Genomic DNA, 13,113 nt, shown 5'->3' with positions numbered 1-13,113 from the left:
CCGTCTGCACCTGGCTTGTTTTGGTTTTTGACCTGCGGCACTTCAGGGTCCCAATGGAAGAATCAAAATAGGGGAGTTTAGGGGGGGCTCCGGCCCGGTTGTGCCATGTGGGTACCGGCTCGTCAGTGCCCCACAGAGGGCACTGCTTTAAACATGCGTGCGATCATTTTCTTGGCAGGGGGACGTACTGGTGTGGCGAGCCGCCAGCTGGGGACAGGGGTGGGGCACTGGCAGCGCCAGGACAAGTGGCCTTTGTGCGCTACTTTTGGAAAAGTGAAAGAAGTGAAGGGCACAGAGGGGGGCTGTCAACAAAGGGTGCTTACACCCTCCCTTCTTCACCCCCTTCTTTTTTTCGGCCACTGTGTAAATTCACTACACACTCTGGCTGAGTGCCATTAGAAATGGAAGGAAGCTCCATAGAGGAAAACAAAGTGCTGTTTGACTTAATGGCACATCTGTGCATTATACCACAGTCAAGCTGCTGGCTCTTTGCCAAGGTTCTAAACTGGTTTCCATCCATTAATTACTGAGTCCATACAAGTGCATTCCCACTGTGTCAGTGTGTTCCTGGAGGCATCGCTTTGCATTTGCAGCTCGTCCTTAATGCACGTCGCAAACTGTGGAACATTGGTGTTTAAAGCTATCTGCTTGACTTTTCTGTAAAATCAGTCAAGCTCATTTCAGATATAGCTTGCCACCTACATAGTAACTTGTACTGTAATGTCATTAGTTTTTCCCCCACTTCTCCAAAATAATAATTTAGTTAAAATGGAATCTACAGCTCCCCAAAAAACAGGTTTCCATTGCACATGCTTTTGGTGACATCACATAAGGCATAAGTCTAAAACTTAACAATCTGACATTAATCTCATTTAGTCTCATATTTGTTTGTTAGAAATCCGTCTAAAGATGCATTTCAAAATTCTTACCATCTAATCTGAGCAGTAAATGTGCAACAAGGTATGCAAGTATTTACAAATTGAAGAGCTCGCCTTGATGCAGTGACTGGATAAGAAAGGTGAATATATTTCTGAATAAACATAATAAACAGGAAATGATTAAAGTAACAGAAATGCCAGTGGTAAGTTCAGTTTTTATTTTTGCTCCAAAATGACTCAAAGTCATACAATACAGATTTTGTTTGATGAACATAAATTCAAGGAAACCATGAACAGCTTGGAATAAACCATTAAAAGCCCAGGGTGGGTAAATATTCCCAGTTGTTACATGAAACGCACCCTTTCATTGGAGAATATGCCCATCTCTGAACTGCCAACTATGTGGCTTTTTCACTGTGAATGCCGCACGGTGGCTGTGTTGAACAAAAGTAGGCAAACTTGGAAGCTGACATCAACTACTTTTACTGTTGAGAAACATTATAGGGAACCTGTATACATGTGTACAGTGTTAGCATGACAACCAGTGATTTGTAGACATCTCTATAGAGGGGACGTCTTCAAGTTCCTCATTCAGAAGTGTTCATTGCATCAGAGTCTATGTTGAAACCTGTTAAAACTTGCTTTCTTGTTATAGAGTTCACTAAAGTCAACTGATCAGCCTGACATGTTTGCCTCTTGAGTTGGCATTGACCCGAATACACACAAAGCAGAATGACCTGTTTCCTTTCTGTGACACCTTTCCTATAAAAAGTTACACTTTGTAAAAATCCAGCTGGGATGTTATTGTTTATGATACACCACAAAATGAGTCTCATATTTATTTCCTCAAAGTTTTGGTTGCATAATATTTATGACATGTGTATTTATCAGGTCTAAAAGGTAAACATTGTTATTATTATTTTACTTGTGGACCTCAAATATTAGCAACATGATTTCACTTTCAAGCAAACTCCTTGAAAAATGTACTTGTATCACTTATAGTTTGCCTGGAATTTTGCCTATGACCCAGAATTGTAGGGCACAAAACAAGACAGCTGTAATTCAGTTGTCTGTGTCACAATTTAATGAGAATAAAAAGTTATTTCAGCTGAGTCTGACTTTGGGCTGTAATTTGTTTTAGATTGTATACCGCTGCAGCTTTAATCAAAACTTAAACATGTTTGCTTAGGGGAAGTTTTACAAGCGAGGAGAGTGGCAGTTTTTGATTTGGCCAGTAACCCAGGGTGGTATTAAAATGGGATGACAAACAAGCACCATAAAGAACATAATTTGCTAGTTGTGCCGAGAACTTGTTTGCTATTGCTTTCATTTCAGCAATAGGGACATGACGGTTCCTTAGGAGTGGGAAATCAGGGTTATGCTTGCTGTTGATTAGTCAACGCTTAGGTGGAGTGAGTTGAAGTCATTCTGTGGTGTCTTCTTTTCGTTTTTCCAGCACAACCTACGAAAAATAGATCTTCCCAAATTGGAACTGTTTCTCTAGATCTTTGTATTATGGTAGCAGCCATGAAGAGGGAAAATAAAAGTGACTTTGTTGAGCAGCAGAAGTGAGAGCAGTCCCAGGGCACCATCCATGCAAGGCGATGTTCACATCCCAGCCCCATAAACACAGCCTCTTGTTGTTTGACTCACTGCCTGATGGCGTCCAGGTTTCGGGGGTTAAACTGCCGGCCACTAGCAAACTGCCGCTAGTACCGACACTAGCAAACAGCAGCGTGAGGTTGCTTGGTAACAGCAGATGATAATGATGATGATAATGAGTGTGGCGGAGTGGAGTGGCTTGTCTGGTCCCCCATTTCTACCTTTCTTTTGCCCTGCTCTTCTCTTCTGTCCCATCTTTTTCCCCATTTTCTTTTCTTTATGACCGCATCACATTTCCCATTAGCCACCCCTCACCGTCTTTGCTGGTCCCTCTCCCTCCCATCCGAGGCAACCTAACACCAGCAGTGGAGGCCAGCGGTAGGAAGAGACTCCCCGTTCCCTACAACCACCTAATGGAAACTCTGGTCTCATCTCCCAGCGCTGCTCCGCTCTATCCCGCTGCCAGACTCTCTTACTAAGTGTTGCTGGCTGAAAATGCTAGGCCTCCAGCCACAGGCCTCCATTCCTCTACTGGGGTGATTAGAATCAAAAACCTTAAGATGTGAGGCTGTGTAGAGCTTAAAAATCCTTGTATTCGAGATAAAAAGGTGTTTTGCTTTCTTCATTTTTGGAGCAATCCTCGTTTTCCGAAATAAATATGATCCTGACCTAATTCTTATCTTTGTTAGGTTCTTTAGTTAATTGGGAAAGGGGATTTATTTTAAAACCACTTGGGACAACATTCATTGTTGCCGGGATTTGAAAAAGCATTAGGTATAATTTTTAAATATGGGCTGCTTTTCTCATGTTGAGGCTAGTAATCAGCCAACTACAAGTTTTATAGTATATAAAAGTGTTGAATAGTTGTACTTTCATTGTGGTGTGCATAAAGCTTAAAGTCATTTTATTAGAAAGGCGCCAATCAGTTTTAAGGCTGATTTCTGATGTCTCACAATAAGGACTTTGGTCACTTCACATTTTCTCTTCCCAACTAATTAAAGATTTAAAAATACTTCACAACAGTTAACATAATATTGTTGTCTATCCTTAAGCAGTCAAGTATTATTAATAACAGGCAAAATCTCTGTGAAACAAAAACAAAATTATTTCCAAGCTGACTTTCTAAAGTCCCTTATCGATTTCTTCAGTATTCAGCGTTCACTCCAAACAGTGAATATTCTCCTCAGCAAGAACTCAAAAGCTGCTTCTGAATCTAGTCATTTGTTGTATGTTTTTGCTTGTGTTTTCAGTGTAAACTGAAACTGCAAAATAAGTCACATATAATGTTACTGTGGCTATAAAGTTTATATTGTTGAAGCACAAATAAATTTGAGTAAACAGTGCGATCATTTTGCTTCAGCCTGAGAATCTCAAAACTGTAAAATATGTTTTTTTTTATGTCTTTATTTTTGTAATCAAACAAGCAAACGTCTCTTCAATCCCTGGTTTTTGTTGATTTGTTTTTGACTTGTTGTAGTACTTAGAGGTAATTAATTTTGAAGAGGGAAAAATCATTTTCAGGACTAATCACCGGTGAAAAAAATCATTAACTGCAGCTCTGGATCTGACAGACTATATCATTACACAGACCCAGCAGGGGTTGTGTATTTGTGTCGGAGTGTGCTGCACGTTTCCTTTTGGCAGGTAAATGCACAGCAGCATCTGCCTCCCTTAGTGAAAATTAACTCATACGCAGCGGAATCATTAGAAACAAAAAAAAAAAAATCCACACGCACGTTTAGCAGCCTGGCAACAGTTTAGCAACAAGCAGAGGAAGCGAGAAGACAGAGGAATGAAAGGAAGCGAGGGGAATTAATTAACGGAGTAGGGATATTAAGAGCACTCTCTCATGCCCCCTAACACTCCACCGTGCTCCAGCCCTCAGTGATTAGCACATTTGTTGACATTTGATGCACCATGTATAAGTGCATCTCCCTCTCTCATCTCTGCACGACTCACAGCTCGGTTTATATCTTTGGTTGGTTACCACGAGGGGGCAAGCGGCAACGTCGGCGCCTGTGGAAAAACGACAACAACAACAACAACAAAAAAATCATGGCTGGTCTGCTGGATACAACTCTTTAATTCCTGGATGTTGCTCTGTAACATCACCACACCGCTACTGAAGCAGAGAGCTAACCGAGTAGAAGTTAACCAGCCTAGGAATTAAATTTCAGTCTGTATTAAATATGAGCAAATCCGGAGGTGACAGTAAATCTGATGAAATCTGGTGATTGCCTAAAGGGTAGAAAATGGAGGATTCTACCTGGATAATTGGTTTTCCCTGAACAGCTCCACCTATTTGACGCTTTGGCAGAATGTGATGCATTTCTCTAGATTTAACCATCAAGAAGGTTAATTATCTTTAAAGATACACTATGGATAAAAGTAATGTGCAGTTATGTGTGACAGAAAGTAAATGCTTCAGTTAAGATTTAATGGTTGACACATTGACATCTGCATTAGAGCGTTGCAGTTTTCATTCTTAGCCTTGGATGGAATTACGTTTTCTGCAGATTGCTCAGTCTTCTCATTGCATTTTTTTTTATTATGTTAAAGAGTCTTTGTACAATATGTCAGTGCCTTGCAAATGTATTCATCTCATATTTTGTCATCTGACAACTGAAATCTTAAATATATTTTTGCCAGATTTTCAGTGTGAGGTAAACAAAAGATGCCTGGTCTTCAAAGTTTTTTTTTTTTTTTTTTTTTTTTTTTTTTCATTTTTGAAGCAAAGTAATCTTGTGTATATGAACCATCTATTGTTACATTAATCCCTCTCAATCACATAGAATGTGTGGGATATCATTTCAGTTCTTCCACCTAAAACCCCAACCTTCATTTAATTGCTCAACTTCAACATTTATTTCCCCTCTTTGAGAATTTCTGAATATTTTGTGTCATTTTTATATTCATTCTAATCCAGTTCAGACGATTCGCCGCTAGATATTTTTGACCTGAGCATAATTAATCACACAGCCATCACTCTAAATCTATTTCCCCACTTTAATAAGAAGGTGCTTAAAATTCCCACAAGTAACAACACCTAAACGAACGAAATTCTATCCTATATAATTACAGACTATTTCCAACGCACAAACCGCAGGCGTGCTGTCAAGCTGCACGGCGCAGAGGGAAAGGTGCTGATAAGGGTGTCATGAATGGATCACTTATCAGAAGCGCATGCGGCGGTATTGTGAGGTTGACAGACCCAGTGATTCTGGTTGAGGCTGGTTTGATATACACGCTGTCAGTTTACCACGAGGGGAGTGTTGCCTGTCACCTCCGTGCTTCCCCAGCCTGAATACATCATCTCCTCTCCATCAAAATCAGCAGAGTGAAAATCAGCCTGTCACACAGAGGACACACACACATCCGCACAGCGCCTTGTGCTTCTGGAATGGAGAAGCAGGAGAGAATGATAGGAAAAGAGGAGGAGGAGTGACAGTCGAGGTGAGGGAATGACGGAAAGGGGAAGGTTGGAGATCACCGAAAGACAGCTGAGGAATGATAGCCAAGGTCGGTAGGAAATTTATGTGCGAATAGAGATAAGTGACTCAAATACGCAGCGGGCAAACAAATACACAGAGCCAGACTTTAGCAGAGAAGAAGAGCTGTCAGAAGATGCTATCGCACAAGGATCCCCAGGAATAAAGCGCGATACAGCAGACGATGCTGTGAGATGTAGCCGAGGAAAGAAGTCTGTAGCGAGGAGATTTAAAGAGGAAGAGACTGAAAGGTTAGCTAGAGACACAGAGAAACTCAGTGGATGATTCACAGAGTTCAGCCAATCTAACTTGTGCCTGAGGGTTTTGATGGGGCCTGCCAACAGCTTTTCTCTCCTCCTGCTTCATCCACTGCTTCTCTCACCTACACACCCACTCTTGTCTAAAACTGTTACATACAAGCACCGCTTCGATTATAACACTTGTGGCTTATTTCTGAAAGGCAGAGCTCCGCAGTTGATGCTTTTTTCTTCTTCTTTCTTCTTTAAATGTTCATTTTGCGTGAAATTTGTGTGATGTGAATGGGTTCGTCGAGCTGGTGGAAGTTAACAGCTCACGTTCCCCCTTTGCTTAGCTCACTGCTCTGATTTCCCCCCCCCAAAAAAATTCCAGTGGCCATCAGAGAAAAGATAAGATTGTTTTTGAGGAGATGCAAACTGAAACTTTCACCTCGCTGTCTCCCTTGCTCAATTTTCTAAAAGATCTAAGAAATGTCTTGGTCAAACTCTTCAGTAATCCGTGATTTCTGCTGAAAATACTGGGGAAAATCCCCCCCAGACAAAATCAGAGAGTGCTGTTGGAAAGTGCTGCAAAGAGTTTCAGCTGCCAAAACAATGTTTGGTGGCTTAAATTAATTGTATTTACATAGTGGCAATTCATTGCACATGTCAAGTCACACAATCTGAGAAAAAATTAGCAAGTGTTTGAGAAAGCATGGAACATGTCAATAATTTGCCGCCCATCCAGTTGTATAAAAATAAGGAATATAATACAAATATATTTTATTATCCCTATCTCATTGCAACAAATGAGATACTCTACTGCAAAGGAAATCTGTTAAAGGGTAATCAATGTTATTTTACTATAATCACTAAATATTTTTTTCTTATCATTTTTCCCCATGCTGGTTGTCATATAAAATAAATATTGTGCTTGACCTGGTTAATGGGTGAATGTTTTTAGATTTAAAGTTAGTTAATTTGTCTGATCCAGGTTAGTAATTACAGATGTAATGGACTCTGTATTTGCGGTCCGCTTTCCGCCATCTACCTCTATTGTTAAATGAGCTGTCACAAATCAGAGGTAACAGGCAGTCAGTATGTCATCACCTGTCTGCAGTGGGGGGCGGTGGAGGGGTTACACGGGAGCAGGCTTTGCTTGCAGGGGTCAGGCTGTCTGTTTATCAGGCCACGCAGCATCTCGGCACCACAAACACGTCGCAGATATCGGAGGTTTCTGCCTCCGACCTCCACTCTCGTCTCGCACGCAAGTGGTGTTAAAAATATAGCGTGCTAAAGCGGACGGCAAAAGCCTGTCAAGCGATCACCTTGACAACAGACGGGCAACGGGAGGCAAACACTCGCGCTATGATATCCACTCGGCCCGGCCTAAAAGGCTGCACTGCTGGACTGCTCGCTTTTCTGTGCGCCGCTCCTGTCGTTTACGTCCTCGGTTTTTCCCTTTCATCTCTCTCTCCTCTAATATGACCCCTGGGAGCTTTTAAGGCTAACATGCAGTGCTTGGTCTGTTTTAAGCATACTACTTTTCCCTTACTACTTACATCTGTTTATTTTCAGGCTTGCAACAGCGACACAACCCTATTAATCTTAAACCTCCTAATCTCACTTTTATCTACCCTAATCAGCCTGCGCTGACGTAATCCCAACGCACGCTGACCCAATGAGTCTTACTGGCATTAAGTCTTTTATGTGATTCACCTGTGTCTTAAGTTGTACAGTTAATACATATATTACTAAAAACAAATTTTAATGAGTGGCATTATTAACTAAAGATCCATGTAACATTTATTATTACATTTTGAACTGAACCCGTTAAATTCCAGTTTCAGTGATGAAAGCCTTTTTCTTGCTCTCCCATGACATTGTGCTCAAATGTGCGCACATGCTGAACAAAATGCCAGACTTGGCATCAAAACTAGATGATAAAAAAAAATCTGTGTACTTTTTTCCACATTTTAATCCATATTCTGTACTGTACATTTCATCTGGAAAAATATATGTTTAGAAAAAAAATAAAGATGCAATAATCTACATGCAAATGTGTGCGCACCCTTAAACTCATACTTTCATAAAAGCTCCTTTTACTTCAAGTTATTCTTGTTTAGGAGGAGTCTGCCTTCATCCCACATCCTGTATTTGCCCATTCTGCCTGAATGTGTCAAACTGTGAGGACATCTTATCTTATCTAGCTCTACAGCTCTTAAATAGATATTTTGTTATCTCTAGATCTGGACTCGGTAAGGTCATTTCAAAATATTAATGTTTTTCAAATGACCACTGCACTTATTTATTTGAATATATGCTTAAACTTATTGCAATATTGAGAGGAAACTTATTTTTATTTTCATTCTTCCAACAGATACCCGAAAGGCTTGTAGATTAAAACTGACAGATATTTGGACGAAGCATCAGTTTAAGTCCAGCTTTTGCAGTCTGTAACTCATTCTTCTGCTTGTCTTTATGAAGGTTTTATGCAGGTCTAAATGTTTTCTTTGCAAAAAAAAAAAAAAAAAAGAAATGCTTCTGTTTCAAGTTTCTGCTAGAATTCAAAGTTTCTGATAACCTCTTGGCAGCCTTTGTATTTTTTATTTTATTTTTTTAGCTGTTTTGGAGAAGCACCTGTTTTCTTGATTTAGTTTGAAAGACTTACTAATAAACACTTCCAATTCAGCCAAAATACACAGCTTGGGCATGTTTATGCAATTTGCACCAGCATAGTCAAATTTATTCTAAAATTAAAAAAACAAAGTGGCTGGACCCAAGAGGGAAACAAACAAAACAAATAATGAGCAGAGATACCATGAAAGACACTTTTAAGTCTTTATTTGATTAATTTAAGTGTATTACGTCATCTTAGATCGCTGCTAACCATGAGTGATTAACATGACCTCTATAGTGTAAAAAGCTGTTAATCCGTAAGGAACACAGTCTTTCCATCTCTGGTCCATCTGTATGTGAAGCAACATGAATATTTATTCTCCTCGCTTGTTAACATTGCATGAAGCAGGGCCGATAATTGTCTGTCTTCTCGGCGCGACACGCCATCCTCTGCAGGGATGTGTGAGAAGGTCGAGCCACCGGGGAACTCGGCTCCTCTCCACTCTCTTCAGTCTAAGCGAGAAAATGGTGAAGCGACCCGTTCGGCGACAGAACCATAAATGCGACACATGCTTTGTCAACCGCGCCGCTGTGCAGATGTGAATCGGCTATGGGGTTTGTTCCAGGCTTGTAACGTTTTCTCGAGCGTTCTCCATTTCAGTGATACATTACTCTTTTGAGACACGCCGTGAAAGAAACTCTTCTGTGAAGATGCCGATTGCAGGTTTTATCCCCCATTGAGGCCAATCTATGATCCTTCCCTTGAAAAGCGAGAAAATGCTTGTCCGTTCAGCTTGGAGCTGTCAAAGCGCCACTGTGGGGAATATATTTTCTTTTTTGCTGTGTGAATCTACTTTTAGCTGCTTACGCTCATGTTTAGGTGTACAGTTTGAGAGTGTAATGCAGGTGTTTCAGAGCTGTGATTCTGAGAGTGTTCCTGTAAATCTAATCCAGTCCAGAGTAGGTGCATTGATTTATTGAGCAGGCCTTGTTAGTACGGAGCAGCCGGGCTTCCCGCTACATTCTAATCACCTCCTGTACTCATGCACAGTCTTTCATGTTGCAGAAAAAGCATTATGCAATGAAACCAGCTAAGTTCTAATTTGATGTCTGTTTGATTTGATAGTTTTTTGATGTTAGAAATTATAGTGTTTGTTGCCAATTTTCCATTTCCACTTGAAGTAAACTTTGATACTTTCACCCACAACTTAAGAAGTCTTGTAAACGAGTTTAGAGGGCTGCTGAGCCACTTGTCTTAATTCTTGAAGCTTGTTTCACCTCCCATCCAAAATGTGATACCTATTTTCACCAAACCCAATTTCTTTTTTTTTTCCTTTGAAAGGTGCTAAATAAGAAGATATCAGAATACCATTTTTCCTCTGGCCTTCCTGCACTGAGCAGTCATTGATAGCTTGCATTAGGACCAGAGGTGATAAGGGCACACAAGAGACAGCAGTCACTGTAAATAGAGTTTTACTATAGACAAAATAGTTGCGCTGTTTTCACTTTAAACTGGCTTTCGCAGCCTGTATTAGCAATTACTACGACACGCGTAGTTAGAAAGGCTAGCATTAGAAAAACAGCCTGCATTATAAAGATTTTAGTGCAAGCTCAGCATGTTCCACTGGCGACAGGTCGAAATCTAAAAACAATAAATAGCTTTGCTGTACTGTTTTTAACATTCCTGTTGTCTGATGAAAGTATTGCCTCAATATGTAGTACATGTGAGCTAAACTTCCTTTTCTTCTTCTTCCTCTAAACTTTGCTCTTCTTGTTGTAGACGACTTTTCTGCCGTCAAATTGATCCTTTAAATGTTCACTCAGAGATTCAGTAAGAGAAACAGATAAGCATTGTCTCTGTGTGATCAGCTATTAGTAGCATTGTCAATGTGATTCATGGGCCAGTGCATTTTGCCAGGCAGAATTGCAAACATATATTCACTCTCCAAGTGAATATATGTAAGAAGTCTAAGCTTTTTAAATTAACCTTTTTTTCCTGTGTTATAATTTCTCCCAAAAAAATGGGAATATTCCAAGTTTTAATTTGAGTATTTTACTTAGTCAAGGGAAGGAAAAGATCCCAACCCCTTTTTGGCAACAGGCCAGACTTTTTTAGGTTGTTCTTCTTCTGGACTCTCTCTTATTCTCTTCAGCTCTGCCTCACACGTTTTCTAAAGGCTCTGCTGTTTTGGATCAGTGTCCTGCTGAATGACTCAATGATTACCCCGTTTCAGTTCTCTGGGAAAACTCGGTGAAATGAAAATGAAAAGAAGGGTTCATGGTACCATGCACTCCAGAAAGGTTCCACCCACATTCGAGCCTCAGTTGCAGTGATGCTGCAACAGCAGCGTACATGTGCAGCAGACCTGGCACCTTCCAGCATTCCTCCAGCGATTCATTTTTCTACATGTCTGAAAAATCTGATCAAACTGAATGCTAGTGTCAAAGTATCAAATGAGGCGATGCCAGACTAACAAAAAGCCAGAGTCTCAGAAGTGTAACATTGGGGACGTGCTGTGGTGGCGTAGGGGTTTAGCGCGACCCACGGTTGGAGGCCTTAGTCCTTGACTCTGCTGTCGCGGGTTCAATTCCTGGACCCAGCGACATTTGCCGCACGTCTTGCCCTCTTTCCTGTCAGCCTACTTTTGAATAAGGGCCTCTAGAGCCCACAAAAACCTTGGAAAAAGAAATAGAAACAAAAAGTGTAACATTGGTATAAGGAACAAAAAAAAAGAGTGAGAAATGTATTTTGGAAAATCTTCAAATCCCTAAAGAACTATTTATTATTTATCATTATTTATTATTAATGACGTCTTGAAAGCAAAGAAAAAAACATTAGTTGAGACTTTAAATACAACAAATGATTCTCTGCAGCCCCGCACACTAATTTTTTCCTCTCTTCTCATGCGTCCCGCTCAGGTATTCGGCCCCAAATCATGAACGGGCCTATGCATCCGCGCCCGCTGGTGGCACTGCTGGATGGGCGCGACTGCACCGTGGAGATGCCCATCCTGAAAGACTTAGCAACCGTCGCCTTCTGCGATGCCCAGTCAACACAGGAGATCCACGAGAAGGTAGGACACACAACGTTATGCATCATAGCAACCAAAAGCTGATAGAGAGATCGCTCATGTCCACCTCTATCACCGAGCTGATGTGTGAATCGTGTTATATTGGCCTCATGTACACTCGGCAGTTAAAAAATAGTGGCTTCATTATGATTTAATGTCACTTCGGGGCATTGGGTGCGATGCCTATATCAGTGCCATTGTTCTAATAGAGCGTCTTGTACGGCGGGGATGCAGTGTAATTACATTGGCTTGTCGAGGTTCTTTATTGTCTTTTATGCAGCGCTCCGGCTGAAAAACAATATACGTCTGCAGAGATGGGTATCACCCAGGAGCGATCTCTCCATCTAGAGATGGAGAGTGAGCCGCTGCATCTTTTCGTCGCGCTGTCTTTATGAAAATAGGACATATTAAAAAAGAAGCATTTGCATAAAGATCAATTCAATCACAGACCTCGGGCAGAGAAGAGGCGAGGGGAGTGCGGGATACCTTTTTGTTTGTTTTTAACACTACCTTATCAGGAAAAACATGATTGTAATGTTCACCTCAGCAGCATATTCAGCAGTTCGCAGTAATAACCTGCAGTCTGGATACCCAGAGGGGCGTGATAGATTGAAAATGTCCAATATCTTTCCTGCACTGCATGTATGCAGAGATGTAGTGTCGATAACTGTGGAATTTCTGCATAAAGCAGGCGAGCGCGTCTGTGCGCCTACATTGGAGTTGCAAGTTGTGTAAAACTAAAAGACCAACAGATCTCCTGCCAGAGACATAACTTTTTTAGGCGAGACGTGAATGATGACACTCGAGCAATGACAGAGCAAGAAAAATGTTACAAACCCACTTGAGTGAAATCCAGCACCTGTGCTCATCCGCCAAGGTCAATGATCCTTTGTCTTTGTTTCAGGCGTTACAGCCTCATATACCGCTTGTAAAGCTTGGATCGCAGCCCACATGGCATACTGTCAAAAATGGCTTATCACACAGTTCAGCTTGACTCAACCACTGAAAGTGTTAAGCTTAGCGATGTATTGAAGCCCAGTAAATAATATAATATAATATAATATAATATAATATAATATAATATAATATAATATAATATAATATAATATAATATAATATTGTCTGTAATCAAGGTCTGTAGCTGGTTGTTTCTCTTTGCCAGCATTGAAAGTTTTTCTCCGATAGTGATCACTTGATTCATCAGCATGATAAAATGTTG

General features: G+C 40.7%; 1 protein-coding gene across 6 annotated transcripts in view; it reads left to right on the top strand.

Annotated features, from left to right (window-relative positions):
• Window positions 1-13,113, top strand: part of LOC129367875 (C-terminal-binding protein 2) — a 108,607-nt gene that overhangs the window by 75,954 nt on the left and 19,540 nt on the right. For all 6 annotated transcript variants that reach the window (XM_055042502.1, XM_055042500.1, XM_055042503.1 and 3 more), the window contains one exon: window positions 11,743-11,897. In XM_055042502.1, coding sequence (XP_054898477.1) covers window positions 11,743-11,897 — 155 coding nt within the window. The remainder of the gene's footprint in view (window positions 1-11,742; window positions 11,898-13,113) is intronic.

This window comes from Poeciliopsis prolifica, unplaced genomic scaffold, assembly GCF_027474105.1.
Source record: "Poeciliopsis prolifica strain line A6 unplaced genomic scaffold, Auburn_PproV2 SCAFFOLD018, whole genome shotgun sequence".
Taxonomy (NCBI): Eukaryota; Metazoa; Chordata; class Actinopteri; order Cyprinodontiformes; family Poeciliidae; genus Poeciliopsis; species Poeciliopsis prolifica.
Note: the sequence above shows the minus strand (reverse complement) of the source record. Positions and strands in the feature narration are given on the sequence as shown.